Here is a 25,275-nt window from a genome sequence, read left to right on the forward strand (position 1 = left end):
GATCAAAAACTACCACTTGTATTGAGTGAATGCTGTTTAACAATGATAATGGTCGTGCGTTTCATTCTTCAGTAGTATGGGGGGGGGAAAATGCAAATTTGAAAGCTTTAGTTCATGTTTGATACGGAGTTAAATATACAGAGTGGTGATGCCTGGTTAGTCTTGTAGTTAATGGGCACGTATATGAGCAGGATGGATGGAGAGTTTGCTTTTGCTATTTTTTAGAACAAAAAAAGGGCAAGTTCGCACTCGGTCGTAGAAAGCTTAGGCACAGCGAAACTGTTGATCCTCAAGTCTTACTAGCTGCTACTGCTAGGCATTAACTTGATTGCTGCTAGGTCTTAATCTGGTGTAACTTAACTACGCATGTAGGGAAGGTATTCTCGAGCGATCATTATCGGAAATGCCTTTCCTTTCGCGACATTGCGCGTGACTAGCGCTGCACGCGGCGGCGCCTACGAGCGACAGCATTCCTGGCATGCCACAAACGCAGGCAGTCTAACCAAGGTTGGCACAGTGCCAAGAACGCTGTTGCTTGCGGACGCCGAACGCGTTGGAGGCTAGCCGCTCGATATCAATCGGATAGCTTCGCTATGTCTTAAGCTTTGCGCGGTCTAGTGCAAGCGTTCACCTTTTTTTTCTCTCCTGGCTCAGCGCCCCGCGGAGAGAACAGAGGCGGGGGTCGGGAAGGGAGGGAGCTGGTGAGGAGGAGACCGCGTGCGCATGCGCCGCGCCGCCCTCCTGGGTGTCGCCGCCCTCCAGGTTGCTATGGCCACGGCGCGGCAGTTTCTAGATATGGAACACGCACTACACATTACGGCTGGCTTAAACAGCTTCTCTGTTAAAAGAAAAAGCTTCCGCCGTAGTTATATGTCCGTATACCATGATTGTGAATGATAGTTGTTGGTGAGTCAGTTATACGGTACTTGGAAAAAATGATCCGAACTGTTTTCCGCTGAATCATTTCTAGTGCAATAATATTGTGTTTATTAAGTGGATCCCAGACGGTGCATGCGTATTCCATTTTCGGACAAATGAGTGATCTGTATGCATGAAGTTTGGTTTCCGGGGGCACGTACCTCTTTCAATTTATGCCGCAGAATACAGTTTTCAAAATGAGGCAGCACATACATTGGAGTTATCAGAATTCCCACTTAGATAGTTTGTAATTATCACACCCAAATGTCTATATTCATTTATTTTAACCATAGGATGAGTAGAAAGACTGTAGGGAAACATTTACTTATGTCATTTCTTGGTTATCTGCATGTATACCGTTTTTTCTTCGTTCAACTTCATGTCCCATTGTGTACACCATCAATAAATGTTATGAAGGTTAGTATTCAAAAGTTCTCATGAAATAAAATGCAGTCGTCTACAACAACATAAATTGTACTGGTTTAGTAGTATCGTTAACAATATCAGTAATAAAAATCAAAAACAAGAGGGGTCCCAGTACGCTACCTTGTGGTACCCGGGAAGTAACAGGCAAATGACATGAGTGGTGACCATTAACCCTTTCCCTGACAAGTTTCTTTCCTGCTGACATAGCCCATGCAGGTTCAATTTTTGTTTCATTCTTGTTTTTTTACGTGCTGGTTCAGTGGATGTTTCATGCATAACACATATAAGGTTGTTCTTCGTCGCCGTTTTGTCATATTTCAGTATTTGTGAACACTTCATAATTTCCTTGGTGTGTCATCATAGTTCAGATGGACAGACATGTCATGCCAGCCACGGCCAGCACTGCTCGGGAGAAATTTTATGCTACACTGAAACTGGTTCTCCGTAGCCTGTTTCTTCCAATTCATAATTCATCAAGTATTCATAAATCTTTCTGCCTGTCAAAGTGTGGATGGATACAGCACTGGTTCACCATGGCTTCCCTGCCGTGACAGAGTGACAGAGCACTCAAACATTCATTCGACCAGCAGTAAGAAACTTACCTTACAAGGTATTTGTGGGTTTCGATTACATCTCCATAGATGTCACAACCGGCACACCATGACAGTTTTTGCATGAGTTGGTTCTGGAGAGGCAGGGAGAACACTGAAACACAAAACGAGAGTACTTGTGAGTGGCGTCAAAGGTTTCACAGAAACCGACTGTATGCGGTTTTCCAAGTAGGCGGAAACCCACTTTATTATAAAAGACAGGAGGCCAATGTATTTTAGCTTGAAGAATAACTTTTGCTGTCAAACAACGTCAAACCCGTTTCGAAAGTCCAAAAACCTTACGTCAGCTTGACCAGACTTGTCGATAACACTTGAAAAATTGTGAATTACTGTGGTTAGTTGGGTGACCGTAGAAAAGCCCTTCCTAAAACCATGTTGAAAAGAAGGAAGAATGTTCTTATGTGTTAAAAACTTGGTTATGTAATTAGCAACAATGATTTCAAGCATCTTACAGCACGATAAAATTATAGATAAATGACAAGATTTTGAAATCGGCGCAGTGTCACCTTTCTTTAGTGTGGGCACCACACGCGCCGTTCGCCAGTCAAATGGCAGATCCGTAGATGATATGGATGCGCGAAAAATGCATACAAAGAACGGGGCGTACATTTCAACGTAGCGACGAAGGAACGCATTTGGAAGGCCATCATGACCAAGTGATGCTGTAGTCTTCAGGTCAAAAAGCATAACCACAACGCCTCGTAGTGACACAATATCCTCGAGATCAGAGTACGATACAAAGGTAACACTGACTGTTTAAGAAGGGACAAAAAACACGCTCTGAAAATCTAAGGTAAAATGTTCCGCAATGGTTTCCTTGTCAATAAACCGAACAACATCGAGTTCTATGTGCGAATGTATGCCCCACCGAAGCTAATTGGGTAAAAAAATATTTATTCAAAAAAATATTTGAATAAATAATTGCTGTAAAGGGCTAAATATATCCCTATCATTTAAATATTCAGTGATATTGCTAGCTGTGATGTACACCAGTAGTTTACAAGAATAGGAAGTGAGATATACATCAGATGCTAATTTGAGACCAGTGACTTGTCACCTGTTTTCAATACTATCAAAATTTGTTATTTTTCTATCACTGACAACGCGATATGAAAAACAAGGAAGCGCGAAGATAATCACAGGAAAATTAGCACCCAACTCACCGTATCGAAGTAGAACCACATCAGGAATGTTTTCTGGAGCTGGCGAACATTTTATCTAAGTTCAAAAGCATAGACAGCATGCCTGATACTGAGACTGATCAGTTTCAAGATGTCGTGCAGATGATTGACGCATGCACCGTAGTGAGTGTTAAAAATGCTCTTAAAGAACAAATTGGAATACCCTGGAATATACTTTCTATAAAGTGGGTACCGTCATGCAATACTCCATCAATGCCTTCGTTTCTTTTAGGCGCACGTATGACCAGAACTTTTCAGGAGCTGTTAAGATAACGTTCGGGAGCGTATGCTGAAATTTGTTTCCCTTAGCAGTGCTAAGAGACTCGTTAAGAAATGTCTGATTTGGTCGGATATTGCTGTGAAAGCGACCAAGCATTTCAGTCTCTTTTTCTGGCACAATATAACGCGTGTTATCCGAGTGTTATTTTGCTGTTATTTGTTTTATTTTGTACCATATTCTCGATGCAGTAAATGTATGACCGCATAAATTTAGTTAATAGCTTTGAAACGACCAATATCACGAGAAGCTGCCTAGCTTAAAATCAAGGCCAGTCTAAAACGCTTTAACTATTCGCGCCTAAAAAAATCTTAACGATAACCGTTTTTATAGGAGCACTAATACGTACTCACAGAAAACATGAACACTTCATCATGTAGTGGTCGGAAATACCGGGTTTGTTTGACACACAAGAAAGAATGTCCGCACAGCCGCTTACAAAAAAAAAAGAAGACCAAGTATATAGGACGAACTACCTCGATCTGTCGATCTCTTAACCACTCGCTGCAAGTTCTTGCACAACAGCAGGTCCAGTACGCACTGACACATGCACAGTATGAACACGAGAAGCAAAAGTATCGTACCAATCCACACCTGGTATATCAATCTAGAGCACTGCGTCGGCCGATTTCTTCAGCCCGGGCCCTGCCCGGGCCCGTTTTTACGTTGTGCTGCCCGCCTGAGCCCGACCAAAAGCTTTATGGCGAGACCCGGGTCCGGCCGCGCCCGGAAATAATCTACGTTTCCCGCCCAGCCCGGCCCGCCACCCCCTTTATACCTTAGGCCTGAGCTCTGCTCGAAACCAGCCCGAACCCGGCCTGAAACGTACCCCAAAAGACATTGAGCGTCAAGCTCGAGCCCATCCTGGTCTTGTAACGGTTAGACAAGTGATGGCTAAAAAAAACGCTGGCTGTAGGGAACCATAGCTCGAGGTTCAAAGCGATTGAGTCATTTTGCCAGAGCGCACGACCAGCCTGCCAAGGCTATTCGTTATTTAATTTCCTTGCTACTGACACCTTTCTCTCATTTGAGTTTTGTTGTTCCTGTATTGGAAGTAAACGATTGCTCTGAATTTACTTCCCATAATTGTATTCACGATGTCGATTAAATAACACGTGAAGGCGCTTGCAAGTGAACTTCTAGTTCCACGGAGAGAGTACGATTGCTCTTTCCCAACCGAAATTGTGCGAGGGCGCTGCGAGCGAACTGGATTGGGGCCGAGACGTGCTCCGCGGCATATACAACGTACTTTCGCTGCGGGCGCCGATGCCGATTGCGCATAGTACGCTCTTAAAATAGTGTTTCACTTCAACTGCAAATTTATGTTTACACCATTTTCCCAAAAATATATATTTGAGGCACGGATTATAGAACGCGGCGTCTTCAATTTTGCTGTCGTTGTCAAGCACGTCGTCTTCTAGCGAGCGCGCGTTCGCTACGCGGACGCTGGCGGACGCCCAGATTTTTTTTCGCGGAATGCCTGTGCAATACATTTTTTAATGTTGTAGTTGATTTGGTGTGCCCATGACTCCCGACGGCCGGCGCAGCTTCCAGCTGCGCCGATCTAACATGTTTTTCAGAGTCGAGACGCGCGAGGATCACTCGCTGCACGTTACATGCACACCACCAGAAAGTCCGAGCCCGACCCGGGCCGCGTCAAAAAACCCGAGCCTGGCCCGGGCACGGGTCAAAAAGCACTTGACGTGCTCTAGCCTTGCCCGTGTCCATGAAAAAACTGCCCTACCCGGCCTGGCCCGCGGGTAAGCTCGAGCCCGTGCAGTGCTCTATATCAATCAATCAACAAATATTTATTTGACGACGATATCAAATACGAGATCGATATAAGTACACATTCGGAGGTCACGAAGTAACAACTGTCGAGGGAACCTCCTAGCAAGACATAAAAAGGGGGTTAATAGGATCGTGGCAAACAGTGAGTCATGTCATATATCATATAATTTCTACATCATCATGGTAAATAAAGCGGAAGAGAAAAAAATCAATGAAAAAAATCGCAATTATAATCACACACTTAAAAAGAAAGGATGAAGAATAAACAAATGGAAGAATCTCAAAAATAACTCACAGAAATTCAAAAGAGGATAAATGGCACGTAAACGTAACAACGAGGACAAGTATCAATTATAGACAAAATTCAATGACTCGGTAATTTGAACAGTACATTGCATAATGGTATAGCAGAACAAAATCTAATTAATGCTATGTTCGTTAAATTATACTATGTGTCAGATAAAGTGTACATGAAATACTAATTCGTTCTAGGCTTGAATGATAATATTGTCGATGACTTCATATCAGATGGTAGTGAATTCCAAACAGAAGTGCCAGAAAACGCGGTGGTAAATTTCCCATAATTAGTTTTTGCTTTTGGAAGGAGAAGATTAAGTTGTGCTGAAAATCTTGTGTTGTTATTATTGATGAGGCTAGAGCGAGTAAAACCTATAATATTAAGCTCTGTATTTATAAGACGAAACATTAGTAGTCGCAGTTTATGAATGAATAACATGCCTAAAGGTAAAACATTTAGGGAACCGAATATGGGAGCAAAGCGAGATGTATGCGATTCGAATGCAAATAATCGTAATGCCTGCTTTTGCAAAAATTCTAGCTGATGAAGATGTGTGGAATATGTATTGCCCGAAGATGACAGGCAGTATGAGAGATGACAGTGCATGTACGCGTAATGTATAGACATGAGAATGTTTTGCTGAAAAAAGAGCCAATTTTTATGATGATGGGAATACCAAATGAGATTTTTTGAAGAAGTGATTGAATATGGCACTGGAATTTCTCATCTTAAACTACACCAAGAAATTTAGTATACGCGGATCTTGCAAATGCATTATTATTTAGAGACACTACAATAGAATCAATGTGCAAAGCTTTTGAAGAATGGAATACCATAAATGTTGTCTTAGATGGGTTAATGGTTAGCATGCGTTTTCATGCCAAGAATGAACATTCGCTAGCACAGAGTTAAGTTTATGCTGCGATACGAATAAATTTTTATCAGATGCGAAAACAATGGTATCGTCAGCTTAAATAAGGCAGTGCGTATGTGTTAATATTTGTAGCAAATCAATAATGAATAGGAGAAATAAAAGTCACCCAAGTATTGATCCCTGATAGACGCCTGTATCTACAATTTTTGATGACGAGAAGACATCATTAACTGTGACTATATAGGGTCACTATACTAGGTAGTTGCGAATTATTCGTAAAGGCGGCCCAGAAATGCCATGATTCAAGTATACTTAAAAGAATAAGATGGTTAATTGTGTCAAACGCCTTGTGAAATCAATAAAGAGAGCACCAACTAAGAGGCCTTGATTGGTGTCTAATTGAACCCCCTCAGTAAAAGTAACAAGTGCTAGTTCAGTTGACAAATTCTCACGAAAACCAAGTAATCAGGAGTTAAAAGATGAAGTTTCGATAAGTATTTAGTTATGTGATTGTGTATTAGTTTTCCAATCACCTTATTAAAGGAAGACAAAATGCAGATAGGAGGATAATTACTCATGCACTTTACGGTCGCCTTTTTTAAATATTGGGATTACTTTACCTGTCGTGAGGAGATTAGGAAAGATGCCATCTATAAATAATCTGTTTACTATATGTGCTATCGCAGGTGATGTTTCTTTAGACACAAGCTTAACGCTAGAGGCGTGTATCAAGCCGACACATGGACTGGTTGGTTAAAGAGAATTCATAATATTACACGCTTCTTGCGATGTTATGGAAAATAGGTAAAAGGAATGAAAACAGCGCGGAAAACTAAGTGGCGTTGAATCAGGCTGACTACCATCTGCAATACTAAAATAGTCACTGAAAACCATAGCTATCTCTTGAGGGTCAGTAATATTAGCATAATCGATCGCGGTTCCCACACGATGTGCGATTTTAGTTCTGCTAATGTTCAAGAATTCTTTATTAACCTGTCAGTTTCGTCTGGTATCACTTACATTTTTCCTTATTTTCTTTTCGCTTGGCATTTTTTTAAGTAGCTGTTAAAACATTTCAGTACGTGTGGAAGCGCAGCCGCAACGCATTATTGAATGGCTGGACTTCAAGTTTCTCACGAAGATCATCTCTTTTTTTAATGGATCTTAATAAAGAACAGCGAATCCAAGGCTTTCTTGGCGAGCTAAACCACCCCGTCACAGTAGTGTTACTTGTACATAAGTTACAGCATTCAGATATTTTTGCAAAAAAAAAAGAGATTCAAAAGCATTTTCGCCACATTGCTCTACAAGCACATCAGCCCAGTCGATCGCACGATTCACAAAAGTGAATTTATTAGAATCAAAGAAAATCCTGACATATTTCGTTGCTTGAGAAAGCGTTACATAACCTACGCAAAAAATATAGGGTAATGGTCTATTACCGCATATTCCACTATTCCAGCTGCGGGTAGCTCAGTGGGTATGCTAGACAGTACATGGTCAGTAAAGTATTAAGTGCGCCTATTTCACACCTGGTTGGAGCTGTATTTAGTGATGAGAGTCTACAGCTAAGATAAGTACGTAAGTACTCAAAGCAACATTGACTGTCAGGGTTGATAATTCTGATGGTAATGTCGCCACATGTCACAATTTCCTTGTTCTCATCAGTGAGTGTGCTTAATGACTGCTCAAATTCTTTACAAAATTCGATGTAAGCTAAAGAAGGTGAATGATAAATGCATGAAATTATGATGTCATGTTTGGTAGATAGCTGCAAGTTATTAATCTCTACTCCTTAACATACTGATTCGCACAGACAATCACGAAAAAAAATATCATGCGGACGTTTATATGACAATGTTGATTTTACTAAAATGGCTGATGCGCCACTACAATAACCTTCACGATGACAATATTCAGAAGTGTAGCCAGAAAGACCGTATAGATTCCCGTCATGAGATGATAACCACGTTTCAGAAAAGCATACGAAAGAGAAGGCACGATCAAGAATCCAAAGAAGAGAGATGAAATCATCATGATGCTTACGAATGCTGCGGATGTTCAAACGTATTAAGGATAATGTGGGTTGTTTTTCCTTAAGTAGAGGTTTCGCTTCATCAAGAAAAAAACTGAGTCAGTCATGATGAATTAGAAGTTAATGGAAGCAAGGAAGAAATTATTTGAAGATTGACAAATCATTCGCACTACATATGCGATGAACACGGCTGTTCTCCGACTTTCTGGTCTTGATGGCACAGTTTTCGGTGTAGAGAATTTTCCATCCTTTAGACTGAGTTCTAGCGCATGCGCAAAAAGCCGCTTATTATCCGGTGTGAGGTGATCATTAACAAAAGTAGAAGTGGGTGGTTTATGTGACAGCCCTGTTGCAGTTGTTGTGAGTCTTGCCTTATGCGCTTTAGACGCAAATTCACCCTTTTTTGCTCGCGAGCAGAACCGCGCTATAATGTTGGTTCCTCATTTAGCAGGCACGCGGTGCACAATGTCAATCAATGTCACCAGCAGTGAGAGGGCGCGCAATCTTGTCACCTAAAGCCTAGACAATGGTTAGGCAGCTTTCTCCTTCAGTCTTTGGAATACCTCTAATTTCTACGTTATTTTGCCTCGAATACTGCTCAAGTCAGCTACTCGTGAAATTCTTTTGTTACCTTCAATCAGAGACTCATTATCGTGTCTCAATGATTTGTTTTCTTGGAGAAGGTTGTCATTTCTTGCTTTCGCAGATTCGTACAACTCAATAAACACACTAAGATTTTGACGCATTTCTGCGACTTCGGAACGGAGAAGCTCAACTTCTTTTGCCGACTCGGAATTAGTGGGCATCTCGTAGAATAAGGCAGATCAATACACAGAGCAAAAAACGGCAGCAGCGATGGCGGCGGAAACTTATGGGCTATAAGGAAAATTTAAGAAGCACTAACCAGCAAAAATATGCAGAGAATGGTTAGGAGCGATTCATAAGCCGCAACCACTGCTGCCAAAGTGATGATCGCCGTTCCAGGGCAGTCGCTTATAAAGGCAGTATCCGTCTGTTGGAGGCGCTGCACGCGACGCAGTGATGACGGTGCTAGGGTTGCCGGCTTTACACGTGTACGTCTCGATAGTATCGTCGTTCACACAGGTGGTGCCGGCATGTAATATTTTTCTCAGCGCTAAATTTGACCTATGTTCGCATAGGTCCGTATCTTCTATCTGGAAGACCTCTGTAGCAGAGGACGTGGCCTTTAGTCATAATTGTATAAACTCCACGTTCTAACCTCACCAAAGCCAACAATATCCAAGGTAAATACCGATAATTTCTGAGATTGTCCAGATAAGCTGGCCTCACTCGATAGGTTTCGTTTGTTAAATGCTGCCAGGTTCAGCTAAGAGTGGTCGCCTCTCCGGGTCCTGAGATTGTCAGCACCATCTGCCGCGTCGCAGGTCTGACCACCCCCTTGGTGAGGTGCTGCACAGCAGCTGGGAAGTGAGGGCCACGTGTTAATTGAAAGAGTCATCACGGAGCTGTCCACTAAGTATCCCATCTCATGCTTTCCCAGCTGTTTAAGGAAACAAAAATATTGTTACGGTGAGATGCGTTTATTAATGGAAATTATGGATGCGAGAGGCCTAGGGACCGATGATGTCACAGTCCGAACTCACGTCGTCTTCCTTCACTTTCAAGCGTCCTCCCGTATCGTAGCAATTCCCCCCTTTGCAGACGATGCCCACCGGGCGAGTCAGTTGGAGTTCCGGTGGTGAAAACGTTTAAGGCGGGCGACATGGACGACGTTGGTCTTGCTTGAGCGGCGGCCAGTAGACAAGAGTCGACAAATCACGTACGTGACATCACTGAGACGTGCCATAACGACAAAGGGGCCGGTGTAACGGGCCAAGAACTTTTGGTATAGGCCGCGCTTCCGAAGTGGCGTCCATAGCCACACCAAATCACCTTTCTCGTACGATACGTGCTGATGGCGCTCGTCATAACGGGTTTTAGAGCGTTCTTGGGAGGCAAAAGTACGAAGGCGGGCGATGCGCCGGGCTTCTTCTGCGCGGCAAAGTGTTTCGGCCAGAGAAGTTTCGGCGGTTTCGGAGAACGGAATGATAGAATCGAGAGCTGTACGCGGTTGGCGGACGTATAGGAGATAAAATGGGCTGTATCCGGTGGTCTCGTGTTTTGCGGTATTGTAGGCGAAAGTTATGAAAGGCAACACAGTGTCCCAAGTTTTGTGAGCGGAATCAACATACATCGCAAGGATGTTGATGAGAGTTTTGTTGGTGCATTCAGTTAAACCGTTAGTCTGTGGGTGGTACGGAGTGGCGTGACGAAAACTGAGACGTAGAAAGCCGGAGAAGCTCTTCAACCACATCGGCAACAAATTGCCGGCCACGATCACTGATAATAACACGAGGGGATCCATGGCGTAAAATAACGAATGAGAGCATGAAGTGTGAAACTTCAGCGGCCGTTGCTGCAGGAATCGCCGCACTTTCTGCATAGCGTGTCAGGTGATCGACGCATACTATAATCCACCGGTTGCCTGTCGTTGATCGCGGCAGAGGGCCGAGCAGGTCAACACCAACTACCTCAAATGGTGAAGCAGGGGGCGTGATGGGATGCAGAAGTCCGGGAGGGCCGCTAGTTGGGCGCTTGTAGCGTTGACACAGTTCACAGCTCGCAACGTACGCTGCTACACTTTGGCGCATCTTTGGCCAGAAGAAACGTTCTTGTGTGCGCTGAAACGTCCTGGAAAATCCCATATGTCCAGATGTAGAGTCATCGTGCATTACTTGAAGCACATCACGTCGCAAGCTTGTCGGCACGACTAGAAGCAAACGGGCACCCTTGCCAGAATAATTTTGCTTGTAAAGAATGCCATCCTTTGCAACGTAACGGCGTTGACCATTCGCTTCGGAGATAAATAGAGGAGCCAGACTGGTGTCGCTGCGTTGCTCCGTGCGAAAGGTGGTAAGGTCGGGAAATAGAGGGTCAACAACTGCTAGGTATTCATCGAAACTGTCTGCGTCACACTCGGTCATCGAAAGGGGAAGCCTTGATAAACAATCAGCGTCAGCGTGACGACGACCGCTCTTGTAACACACTTCAAGTCATATTCTTGTAATCGTATGGCCCAACGAGCAAGACGGCCGGATGGGTCGCGTAGTCCGGTGAGCCAACATAACGAGTGATGGTCGGTGACAATTGAGAATCGGCGTCCGTAGATATACGGGCGAAACTTGTGGACAGCGAAGACGACCGCGAGACATTCTTGCTCCGTCACCATATAGTTGCGCTCAGGTTTACTTAAACAACGACTGGCATAGGCAACCACATGTTCTAGGGTGTCATGCCGTTGAACCAAGACGGCCCCGAGGCCTATACCACTGGCGTCGGTGTGAAGTTCGGTTGCCGCAGATAGGCCATAGTGGCGAAGTAAGGGCCCTGAAGTCAGTACAAACTTAAGCTGCTTAAACGATGACTCGCATTCTGCTGACCACTGAAAAGGCACGTCCTTGTTGAGTAGGCATGTCAGGGGGTAAGCCAGGTCGGCAAATTTAGGCACGAAGCGACGGAAGTACGAGCACAAGCCCAAAAAACTTCGCAACTCTCGTAGTGACTGCGGTTGTTTGAAGTTGCTAACTGCAGCGACCTTTTGAGGGTCAGGCCGAACGCCGTGCTTGTCGACAAGATGACCAAGAACCAGAGTCTCACGGTTGCCGAAGTGACACTTCTTAGAATTCAAGGTGAGCGAAGCTCTCTCAAGAGATGTAAGAACGATGTCAAGACGGCGATTGTGCTCGTCAAATGTACGGCCAAAAATTACAGCGTCATCAAGATAACATAGACAAATTTCCCACTTCAGTCCACGCAGAATAGTATCCATGAAGCGCTCAAACGTGGCTGGGGCGTTACAAAAGCCAAACGGCATTACATTGAATTCGAACAGACCATCTGGGGTTACAAAGGCCGTTTTCTCCTTGTCATCCGAATGCATGGGAATTTGCCAATAGCCGGACCTTAGATCCACGGAGGAGAAGTACGAGGCAGAATGCAAGCAGTCAATTACGTCATCAATCCTGGGAAGCGGGTATACATCCTTTTTGGTGATAGAGTTGAGACGTCGGTAATCCACACAGAATCTCCAAGAACCGTCTTTCTTCCTTACAAGGATCACAGGTGCAGCCCAAGGGCTGCATGACTCCTGAATGACCTTCTTTTTGAGCATTTCTTCCACCTGTTGAGCAATAATTTTGCGCTCTGCAGGTGAGACACGGTACGGTTTCTGCCGGATAGGATGGGCGGATCCCGTGTAAATCACGTGACGAGTACGTGACTCTGGCACATTAAATTGTTCCTCGCTCTGCGCAAAATCAAAGACTGCGGCTTGCTTGGCCACGACGTGGACCAAGGCTCGGCGCTTCTCTGACGGCAACGACTTGTTGACCATACCCAGAAACTTGTTCTCTGTAGGGTGAGTGACAGCCACGTGGTCTACTGTTTCGTTGCTTAAAGCTGCAATACAACAACTGCTCGCATTTTGTTCGAAGAGGGCAAGCCGCATTCTACTGGGTAGTACGACAGGCTCACTAGAACAATTCAGCACCCATAATGAGGATCGCCCATCGGTAATAGAAATTGCGCAACGCGGCACGAGCACATTTTTCTTGACGCAGTTGCGGGGGACCGGCTCCACAAGGACATCAAACGTTCCAGCGTCTACAGCAGGGGTATCAACGGGCACTCGCTTCATCGACTGGGGCAGCAAGCAAATATCGTCAGTGACGGCGAGGGTTCCATGACAGCGCGGAGACCCCTCAGTAAAAGCGGATAACAAAATTTCACCAGCGCCGCAATCTACAGTGGCGCCGCACTCTCGTAGAAAATCGAACCCCAAGATTACGTCGTGCGTGGAGCTAGCCAGAACAGCAAATTCCACCTTGAACACTCTGTGGCCTAAAGCTACACTCGCAACACACATCCCGACAGGGTACAGCGACTCCCCACTCACTGCACGGAATGTGGCACAGTTGTCCCAGCAAAACATCACTTTGGGTCCTAGCCGTGATTTAAAATTTAAACTCATAACCGAAACAGCTGCTCCAGTGTCTATCAAAGCCATCGTCGGAAGTCCGTCTACGAGGACGTGAACCTTGTTCTGCATCATCGAAACTGGTGGAGGCATGCGTGTGTGTTGTGACAAATGTTCGGCGACCTCACCTCCATCGGTCGCACCACCTAGTTTCCCGGCGGTGGGGAAGTGACACGGCGACCAGGCGATGGAGAACGGCGCCGGCGTGCAGTTGGGGGCGTCAAGCTTCGTACGGAGGCGGGCGAGTCGCTGCGGGTGTTCTGTCGGTAGTTGTTGCCCATGAACGTGTCGCCACGGGAGTTCTGCTGGAAACTGTTTCCGAAGTACGTGTCCCTTGTCCAGCGAGCACTACCGGGCCGATTGTTCCGTCGAGGAGACGCCGGCGGATTCTCGTAAAACCGTGGTTGTCCGTGACGGCGCTCAGGGCAGAATCGAGCCACGTGTCCACGGACACCGCACTGGAAGCACACAGGTGCCTCACGCACATCACGAAACCTTCCACTAGGCTCCGTGTATTCGTGATGATCGTCCCACGATGACGCCATGGTATGTGGTTGGTTGAAGGCGTTCTGCGGGCCATCGCGACGATGTAAGTCGTAGGTTGGTCGTTCCGGTGCTCGTGGTCGAGGCGCATCGTCATACCCCATGGCATGAACGGACGCACACATTGCGTCGTAAGGCAAATAGGCATCGCTGACACGTGCTCTTGTCGCAGCGACAGCTTCACGTCGATCAAGTTCTTCGCGTACGATTTGTCGTATCGTTGACGCGAAATCGCAGGGTGGTATAGGACCGACGTCAACACTCGCAACGGTGGTGACGTTGGCGAGTCTACCAAACTTAGGTGTAATGCGCCTAGATTCAGAGTCTCAAACGTGCGACAATGCTTGATCACGTCGGCTACAGACTCCTAGGTGTCCTTTCCTATGAGGAAGTTGTAGACGTCCTCGGCAATCCCTTTGAGAAGATGTCCGACCTCGTATTCTTCTTTCATGCGAGGGTCTACAGACTTGCACAGTTTCAAGATTTCTTCAATGTAAATTGTGCAAGTCTCGCCTGGCACTTGAGCACGCTGCATCAAAGTCTGCTCAGAGCGCTTCTTCTTCAAAGATGGGTCCCCAAAGCAGCTCTTTACTTCATCCACGAAGTCTTCCCATGTGGCTAGAGTTTCTTCGTGGTTTTCAAACCACACGAGCGCCGTGCCTTCTAGAAACAATGGCACGTTGGTCAGCCGGGTGTCCGAATTCCAATGGTTGTATCGACTCACCCGACTGTAGTGGTTCAGCCACTCTTCAACGTCTTCTCCGACCTTTCCGGCGAAGGTCCGTGGCGGCATGTGATGTTGCCACGTTGCGCCAGACGAAGTCAGCGCGTTGTCACCATTAGGAATCGTGTCCATTGGAAGCGGTGGTAGTCCGGCCAGGCGGCGGCTTCGGCGTAGTTTCAGATGTTGCGCTTCCGTGGTTGTTCGTCCTGGACTCCTCTTCGTTACCCAGCACGTCAACCAATACTGTTACGGTGAGATGCGTTTATTAATGGAAATGATGGATGCGAGAGGCCTAGGGACCGATGATGTCACAGTCCGAACTCACGTCGTCTTCCTTCACTTTCAAGCGTCCTCCCGTATCGTAGCAATATTGAAAAATAATATGCGAGATACACTTGTAGTACCAAGGGTGTTCAGTAGTCAAACATGGCGATTTAGCACCGCGGGTCCTATGGTCATATCTTGCACTATGTATTTATTGTAACTTTTTTCTCCAAACAGCTTGGCTAGCGTTAGCTGGGACAAAAGGTATTTCAGTCTATATGCTATTAATATGCTTCAATAAATACCACTTGCTACAAGGTAGGGGGACGTCATAATAGCCTGAACAGGTTCATTTCACAAAATCGACAGGTTGTTTCATATTGAACGTACCTTGAACATTTTCTGTTATTTTTTTGACGGTCACAGGTCGCATTGCCCTCGTCATGAGAAGTTACGTGATGAAAGTAAGAACTTATCCACTGCCTGAATATTTTACCAATTTTGAGATTTACAACCATACCCTACCGAGCCTATGGAAGACGTTCATGGAAAAGGTCACGGCAACATTGGAGCCTTATCTCATTCAACTCATTGAGAAATACTACAAAGAAAGAATAACGTCTCTAGTAGATGACTAGAGACATAAGCTTCGTTCAAAGTGAACCATTAGCATGTAAGAGAAACTTCATATTGAACGATGACTAATTGTCATTAAAATAATCAAACTGCGACCCTTGTTGCCTTGTTTACTGGACAAGTATACGATTAAGCTTGGTGTTTGTAGAACTTAATGAATATTGTGTATATTCGTATACCCACGTTACCTGCAGATCTGGACGATAAAAAAGATAACAGATGCTTGGCAACAATTAGAAAACACGGTTAAAAATCCTCAGCAGTTTTCAACTTATTCGGCGCTTGTGGGACAATGTTACTTGCTGTGAACGGAATGTTGCGCATTTCATTTATTTTTCCAGGACAAGGCAAGGCATCTGTTTTTCAAGTTTTTTTTACTCCTTCCTGGCCTCCCACTGTAATTTGCAGCGTCCACGGCACTACAAGCTTCCGAAGACATCATAAATCCAACGAGCCTTCTGTGCCATTTCTCCTGCAGTTTTTCCTTAACTGCTGACGTCATAGATGAAAAAAATACGTGGTGTTTCTATTACCCACAAACCTGACACTCTTCCCTCACACTATGCCACGCAAGTGCGTGTTTTGAAACGATCTCCACTCTTACAAACGCCTAATTGTGAGAGACAATGCAGCTTTAAATGCAAAGCATTCCCTGGCGAACATTTGCTACTTTGACAGTACGATCTATCTATCTATCTATCTATCTATCTATCTATCTATCTATCTATCTATCTATCTATCTATCTATCTATCTATCTATCTATCTATCTATCTATCTATCTATCTATCTATCTATCTATCTATCTATCTAGCCGCCTACGTCTTGAAGCTCTCATGGCCGTTTCATTAACTTGGTATTTGCCAAAATTAGCATAGTATGAAAAGAGTGCATGCGAACATAAATGGTTGGTCATGAGATGAATATCATGACATGTCATGTAGGTCATGAAACAGCTGCCTACATTTCGGTGCTCCCATGGTCGTTTCATTACCTTGGTAGGTACCAAAACTGGCATAGTATGACAACGGTGTTTGGCGAACATAAATGATAGGTCATGACATGAATGCCATGACATGCGTGTCATGCAGGTCATGAAACAGCCGCCTAAAATGACAGTGACCCAGCAAAAAACCATTTAATACTCAAAAGCCCACTGAAATGAGTTCTGATGTGGGTACGAAGTGAAGAAAACACTAAAGCACGATAGTAGAAGTCATAGTCATGAGCATGACTCAGCAAAAATGGCGATGACTCAGAAATATGGATCGAGAAAGCTGGATCAGGAATTTTCCAGTATGGTCTACAATTTTTTATGCACACATTTGCTACGACTATATTATTTGATCAGTTGAATAATTAAAATAACCAGTGTATGCAGGCGAACTACAAAACAATTGTCTGACTTAATCCAAGCAACGGCAAACAGAATTACGTTGGTGTTGTCGAGCAACGTGGTACTCTTATAGTTTTTTTTTTTATTTCGCAGAAGTTACGTCAAACAAATGATATACGGGGTATTCATTTTTAAGTTTTACGTAATTTTTAGAAATCGCCTGTTGCATGTAGCGATAATTCTTATCATTGAGCTGGATTATTCGATGAGGCGGACATTAGTAGCACGAGAAATCGAAACACATATTCAACTAATTAACAAAAAAAATAGGGGCAGCATCACACAAGAGGTGCGAAGACTGGGCAAACAGCGAAGCTGGCCACCCCACCTAGCTTTATCTCAGTTCGGGCAAGTTTTTGCCAGGTTATGCTTTGAGACTCGGCTAAGTTTTACGCAAGATCACCCGGGAATCATCGACAGTCCAAGAAGCAACGAACACTCGGTGATTAAAGTATCGGGACGCTTCTGGACGCTCAAACGCTTTTGCTCGGTTTCGCGTGCTCGTAACTGCGGATCCTCTGCGAATCACCGACGTTTCGCCGCGCATCGGCGGCGCGATACTCGGGATACTCCGCACGGCGCGGTGACGTCATGACTCGGCAAAGTTAAGGCAATGTGGCACGCGCGATGACGTCAAGGCTCACGCATCTGTGGCGAGGCGCGGCGTGGTCAGCACAGCAGAGGCGAATCGTTGCTAGGAGACGCATGGTGACGTCATCGCCAGGCAGAAGCTTTGCGCCGTACACTCGACGGACCATCCTCGATCTTAAACACCTTCGCTTGTTTACAGAGGTATGTACCATTGCTCTTGGACCCTTTCTGCACTACCGCCAGGATCGGCCAACATTTTCTGTTCGCTGTGCACGGACAAACGGTAGGCTTAAACAGCTCCGCTGTTAAAATTCACAAATTAACTTCATTGTTAATTACTTTAACACACATATTGCAATTTGCGAATTGTAGCTGGTGAGCTTGTCAGGTGCATCAACTTGGAACGAATTTCCAGAATGACACCAGTTTGGAGATATGGGCCATCAAACTCGCCGTGAAAATGCACTTTTGTTCCATTTACTTTTTTACCAAAATGCTGTTTTATGGATTGGAGCACAAATGTAACTGGAAGGCCCACGTATTTCGTCCCACACTTAGGGAAATTTTATGTCGAAACTGGTGTCATCCTAGAAATTCATTGCAAGTGGATGCGTCTTGCAAACTCACCTGCTATAATTGGTAAATTGCAATTTGTGTCGTAAAGTAAACAACTAAAAGTTCATTACTCATTTTTGTTAATTATTTGAATATGTGCTTAAATTTCTCGGGCTACTAATATCAGCCTCTTCGAATAACCCAGCTCAATGATAAGAATTATGCTATCTGCCACAGGCGAAAAAAAAAACGGTAAAATTTAAAAATGAGCATCTTGTATATTCCCGTTTTGGGTAGGGAATTATATTTTCTTACGCAGAAAAATAGGTGCAGTTACTGGAACTTGCTAGCTTGTACTTTTCGCTTACATATAACCTTCGTATATATATACAGGGTGTTTCAGGGAACACTTTCAAAATTTAATTAAGGTTGCCTGTGGCAGATAGCCCAATTCTAGTTAATGAGCTGGTCTACTCGAAGAGGCGGACATTACTTGCACAAAAAATTGAAATGCATAATCGACTAATTAACAAACATTTACTCATTAGGTTTTTACCTAATTACCTGATGGCCCATATTGCAATTTACAAATTGTAGCAGTGGAGCTCGCAAGACAGATCCACTTAGAATTAATTCTCAGGATGACACCAGTTTCGAGATATTAACTCCCGAACTTTGCGGAGAAATGCCTTGGCGTTCCAGTTGATTTTGTGCTTCAGTGCAAAAAGCGACGTTTTGTTAAGAACCTAACTGGAACGCCAATGCATTTCTCCGCAATATTCGGGAATTAATATCTCGAAACTGGTGTGATCCCGAGAATTCGTTCCAAGTGGATCCGCCTTGCGAACTCCACGGCAACAATTTGTAAATTGCAATATGTGCCATCGGGTAATTAGTTAAAAGCTTAGTTAGTAAATTTATGTTAATTATTCGATTATGCATTTCAATTTTTTGTGCAAGTAATGTCCACGTCTTCAAGTAGACCAGCTCATGAACTAGAATTGGGCTATCTGCCACAGGCAACCTTTTAGAATTTTTGAAAGTGTTCGCTGAAACACCCTGTATATATATATATATATATATATATATATATATATATATATATATATACACAATAAATATTCAAGTCCACGAGGTACCACCCGACTCAGCGGCAGACGGCATACAGCAGCAGTAGCACCTTCCGCATTACACGTCCGGTGCTTTACCCCTGAGGATACCGCAGCACCATCCACCCACCCACTTTAGAGTGTTAGCACAACCGCAAGAGTCACGTAGCACGTGAGTTCACAGGCTACGTCTCGCCTGCGGTTAAAATAGCTGTTTTACCTCGGTTGCCTTGGTCGTGAGGGGCACTAGCTACCATTTCGCAGACTAAACTTGTACATATGTAGGAGCACCTAGGAAAGTGGGCGGCAGAATCGACCACAGTAGTCACCTAATTGAATTTTCACAACCTTTAAAAGGAAACAGGAAACGTGGAAACTATCCAGCGTTGCTGGCTCTACAACAGCAGAAATTTACGTCATAATGTCTGCCTGACCTTGATATGCATGCTCACAGCCACACCCACACAATAGGGGTCATCCTGAGGCACTCGCAAGCATCTTATTAAACATCAACTTCACTAGCATGAACAAAGATGATCATGCTGTAGTATAGGAACTTCAACAGACATAATTAAATACGCGCTATACTTGCAACATGAAATTTTATTACAGAGAATTCCTAGTCACTGTGCCATTACAGTCCCCATAGAGGTAGACAGTTTCGAAGGCCTGTACTCTGAAAATGAGGCTCATATAATACATCCCATAGCATTGCACGAAGCAGCAACCGTCAACTTTTAATCCGATTCTTGCCAGATGGCTTTCAAACTGTGGTCGAAACTCCGTCGGATTTCAGACTGCCTCAAAAATTCAGTTCAATTCTCCAATAATGGTCACTTGTTTTCGCAAAACAGTAATAAACAAATCACGTTTAGGCACTGCGTACACATATTTTTTAATATAAAATAGTAGAAGATGAAAGTGCGGTGTGCTCTTGCTGAAAAGACGACAGGAATCTGTTTGATTCGGCTCGCACGCAAAGAAATTCAAAGTTGAAAATGCGAAGGACTGCTTTTTTATACCCGTGCCACACTGGCAAAGTAAAGTGCACTTTGAGCGAGTGCACTTTGCGGCAAGTGTCATTCGCAGGCTGCCACACGGGAACGCTTAGTGACACTCACTGCAGAGTGCACTCGCCGGCGAGTGTGTTCGGCGAACTCACTTCACGGCGGCGAAGTGTGTAGCCTCGTTAGCAATGCTTAGACGATACATAAAGTGATATTGAAAGAAGAGTCAGGAGTAATTTTTAATAACATTGTTTTAAATTGCTGCGTTATAAGATAATAAAATGTGCCACACCGCAACAACAAGAGCAGCAAAAAAAAAAAAAAAAAAAAAAACTACTCTCGCTCTCGGGCTGTTCACGACCACGCCGGATAATGACTGCGCAGTTGCTTGGCGGATCGAGTCGTTTTTGCTGTTGCTGGTCAAGTTGCCGTCGTTGCCGGCGCTTATAAAGGTGGATTGTAAATGTTGTTTCTAACAATAATAAACTGTTTTCGTGCAGACATCTTTATATTAGTAAATATATGTTTTCCCGTCTGACTCCCGGTTGCCATGGCCATCAATTTGAAAGAACACTTTTCTTTCTCGTGTAGCAGCGCACAGCCAAAGTGACACTCAAGCGCCTTGAAGTGCACTCGCTCAAAGTGCACTTTACTTTGCTCGTGTGGCCCGGGTATTACTCACCGGCGCACACACCCAGGGGCTGCAACATTAATCCGCTTTCGTGGGCAGTCTTCAAGCAGACTGTGCTCGGTTCCAGCGAGGAATTTTCGTGCTGGCCAGCACTTTTTTTTCAAGCAACACGTCATTACGCGGCCAGAAGGGGCAGATCACTAACGGCGGAAGCCGCGCATGCAGCCGTTATGCCAGTGAAACGCCGCAGCTGATAAAGTTCACCGTCTGATAAGGCTGATAAAGTTCACCGATGTTCGCTTGGTGGCCGCTTCGAATGTTGGACGCATTAACTGGCTCAGATATTATTGATATCAAATTAAAACGAACCTGGGCGATGCTGGTCAAAGGAAACGACCACCCCGTTCGCAAATATAACCGCCGTACAATTTGAATCGATAAACGGCACAGACTGCAATCGATACCAGTGGACTGCTGCTGATCACACGTCATCGAGACCTCATATCCTTTATTCAAGTAATAAAGCACAGACTTTAATAACAGAAGTCAAATAAAAAAAAGAATAAAAAAGAATATATATCTTAGTTTGTGAAAAATGACACCTTAACTATGTTTGTTGAATATTATATGTATATTAATAGATCAAATATTGAGCCGCGTTGAGCGCCCCTAGCAGAAAAAAAACGTAGTATAGTATGCGACGTAGTATAGCTCCACTTGCGCGCGTATGCTGGAACGCGCCGCGGTTGATTTTTCGCCCTATGTGGCCATTTGGTGAACTCGAGAGTTTCCGGGGCCTGGTAACGCTTCCTCTTTAGGCGGCCGTTCCTGGGCTGAGCGTCGGCGTGCCTGGGCGTCGCAATACCTCGTAACCAAGCGAACGAGCACAGCGAAAGATGAAAGCGAACACGGAGCGAAGCAGGAGATGAAAGAAAGCATGAGGCGGAAAGCACAGAAGGAGCGGAGGGGAGACGGCTTGCGCATGCGCTGAGTTTTCGGCGGCCGCGTCTCCGCCGCCGCGTGGACGATCTTATCTGCGCTTCCGAGGGGGAGGGACAGGTTGGCATGAGGTGGGGAGGCTTACGCGCGTCCGCCGCGTCAGCTGTGGAGGTCAGTCCGCGGTATCCGCGTGTTTGACGGAGATCACTGCTCATGCAAGGGGCGATGGCAAGCATCTACGAGTAAGCCTCCATGTGAGGCTCCCTTGGGTGTTATCTCCGCTCACACTGGTGGCTTGGTATTGCTGCTACTAAGGGCCGCTCTCGTCGTTTGTGAAACGCAAGCGTGCGAAGAATAGCGTAGTGCCGCGCAAGACGGGCTGCAACACTCCAATTGCTAGTAGGTACATCGTTTGACCGCTGGCGCCACGCTGCGCCGCTCGCGCGTACCGCGTTTCTAGGTGGTTTCTTTCGCCGAGGGCGCTCGAACGCAATCATATGGTTCGCATGAATGCAACCCTAGGAAGCGTGGATTTATGGCTGAGTGGCTGCGGCGCTCGCTTTGGGATCATGCGTACGCTAGTTCGAATCCCGCCTGGGCTAGAATTTTTTTTCTTAATATCACGCTTTCTTTTTTTTCCCTCTCTGTTTGCCAGCGCGGTCGCTTGAACCCCGGTGCCATTGCGGCAGCCGTGGTGCCGGGCACCGACGCGAAGCGGCGGTCGTTGGGGTGTTGCGGAGCGCAGCGTAGGAACACCCCAAATAAAAAAATACTGGTCCAGTCAGGTAGACTGCTCCCTCCCTGATAGTGAGATTATATTTGGATCATCAAAGCAGTGATGCGTTTATAATACCACCGATCCCAACAGCAGGATAGTCACCACCAGCCCAGCATTTTCTCCGTCAACGCCTCCTCCGTTCCAACGGCGGCGGCTAGACACATGGTACGCGCGAGCGGCGCAGCGTGGCGCCAGCGGTCAAACGCTGTACCTACTAGCAATTGGAAATACGCAGACGTGCTGTGCGGCGACGATGGCTACGATGTGGTGCGATAGAAGCACATGTCTTCTGTATGAAAGCAAGGCGCTGCATTAGCGGAGGTCTGTCTGCGGCGCCTGCTGTGAATCGCGCCCACGCGTCACCCACGGGCTGCCTCTCGCGATCTCCCGATTAGCGAGGCAGTCGCGCCACCCTTCGCTGCGTGTGCAATGTGCCGCACGAGACAGATTGTCCACGCCAGCTCGCTACTCACAGCGTTCTCTTCTTAATATAAACCGTGTACCTATATAATCATAATCCAAAATGTTGACACACGAAATGAAAACACGTGTAGAGCTGTGCTCAAATGCGGCATTAGGGAGTATCGTAATCGTTGGTGATTTTTATTTCGATAGGATAGGGCCTATTTCAGCTAAAACGTTTATTCGATGTCAGATAGAAAAGCGGACAGTCTCACTTTTACCACTTGGGCATGCACCTGTGGAGAGCATTGGCAGCATGTCCATAGAGGTTATAAAGAAGCCATTAATGCCAATATTATCTTCAGCCGCACATCATGAAACCCATTTATCACACACACATTCACAGTCAATTATATTATCGCGTGTCAATTTCGGACAACACAAACGTTTCACACCTCAGAAAACTTCACTGCCTACAAGATCATGCGCTTCGATTCATGACTAAATTTTCCGTATCCCATTCAATGCCACTTCATTGCAGCTTAAACTTTCATTCTCTGCATCAGCTCTTTCGGTTTACCTTATCAGTTATCGAATGTAAATTATTTCGCAACGTTGAGCATATAGATGGTGTTGCCGTTGAAACTTTTGTAAATATTGTGGCACAAGGAATAAAGAAACAGGGAAATCTATATACATGTTGTGTACAAAAGACAGGCAGAGTAGGCAAGTTCTTAATGCCGTCATATTCGGCCCCAAGCACGCGCTCTTCTTCTTCCAACTTGCTTTCAGATATGTAACATATCCGCATTACAAGGTTCTCTGTACTTATCTAGGATCCCTTAGCTTCTAGCCGTAATTTTTCTGGAGCACGCACAAACATCGGAAAATTCACAAACACATTTTGCGGGAGTCCAAATGTTTAATATTATGTATCACCAACAGAGAAAATTCCTAAGAACCATAATAAGAATTATTTGATGCAATCACTGTGTTCATCTTGTTTATGTAAAAGTGACAACTTTTGTGGATATACTCGACACTTGAAACTGGAGCATGAGTGCTGTGGTCAACCAATGTGCAAGACATTTCTTAAAACAGCAAACATGTCATTAGTCACTCTAGCATATTCAGAGTAAATAATGGCTGTAGTTCGTTTGAACTGATGGAGAATTATTATTTTTAATTTTGGTTCGTTGCCGTGCGAGACAACTGTGATTAAGATGTTAAAGCTTGCTTGAGGTGCGCGGTAAGAGAACGACAATGATGCGCGTCTCTTTCACTCTTACGATAAGCTTTCGAGGAACTGAAATGCACATGTCTTCTATGGTATATTTAGCGAAATTTGGCGATAGAAATTCAGAAAGCGTGTTGCGGTTCCAGATTTTGCCCTTTCCCTGCAATTGCACTCTACAAAGGCTGCTAAAAACTTATGACTAGTGATTATTCATTGCAAATGACGCAGTTGTCTTCTGTGATATGTAAACTCTGATTCGTTTAATTGGTAAGTTTACTTTTGCGTTGTTTCTGACTATGCATGTTTCTGTAAGGGCACGGCCACGCTAGCGGCAAAAAACGCGCGCGTCATGCTGTGGGCGGCAAGTTGCCGCGCGTCAGCGCCTTGCCGCGAGGCCACCGTGGCAAGCGCATCTCGCCGCGCGGCAGCGCGATAAGATCTCCCGCGTTCTCCGAACGCGCTCTCCAGCGCTCGTTGTTTCATGCGAGACGACGACGATCGTCGATTGAAAACCCGGCGCGGACCGGCGGCAGTCCGGTTGTGATCACTCCGTGACATCACCCTCGTCGCTCTTGATTGGTTCTTCATCTCGCGGCACCCGACATTTGCCCCAGAAATGGGTCTCGAACCCATTACGCGTGGCACGCCGGAAGACCCCCGATTCCTGCCGCTTTTGCCGTGCGCGGCATGACGCGTTGCCGCGCGTTATTGCCGCGCGTTTTTGCCGCGTGTTTTTGACGCTAGCGTGGCCGCACCTTTAGGCCTCAGAAGTCTAATGGTATCTTCGACTGGTCGTCTCGGAGCGCTCTAGATCGCTCTCGCGAGCGGCGTTGTCTTTGGCTGGTTGAAAGAGGGTGCGCGCCTTGCGTTCGGCTGGTTCTTTTGATCGCTCTCCTCCCGCGTCGAGCGCTCTGAGGCGTTCCGCGCCCTGTCGTCGGAGCAGTCGTCGAGATGAGAGCGTTTCCAGCAACGTCATCACAGCACAGCGTCGCCGTTCT

At 45.4% G+C, this 25,275-nt stretch overlaps 1 protein-coding gene across 1 annotated transcript in view; it reads left to right on the top strand.

Moving 5' to 3' along the window:
- Nucleotides 1-15,710, top strand: part of LOC125947321 (uncharacterized) — an 89,822-nt gene extending 74,112 nt beyond the window's left edge. The window contains exon 5 of the mRNA XM_049671779.1: nt 15,553-15,710. Coding sequence (XP_049527736.1) covers nt 15,553-15,636 — 84 coding nt within the window. The 3' untranslated portion in view covers nt 15,637-15,710. The remainder of the gene's footprint in view (nt 1-15,552) is intronic.
- Nucleotides 15,711-25,275: the final 9,565 nt, after the last annotated feature.

Source organism: Dermacentor silvarum, chromosome 8, assembly GCF_013339745.2.
Source record: "Dermacentor silvarum isolate Dsil-2018 chromosome 8, BIME_Dsil_1.4, whole genome shotgun sequence".
In the NCBI taxonomy this organism is placed as follows: domain Eukaryota; kingdom Metazoa; phylum Arthropoda; class Arachnida; order Ixodida; family Ixodidae; genus Dermacentor; species Dermacentor silvarum.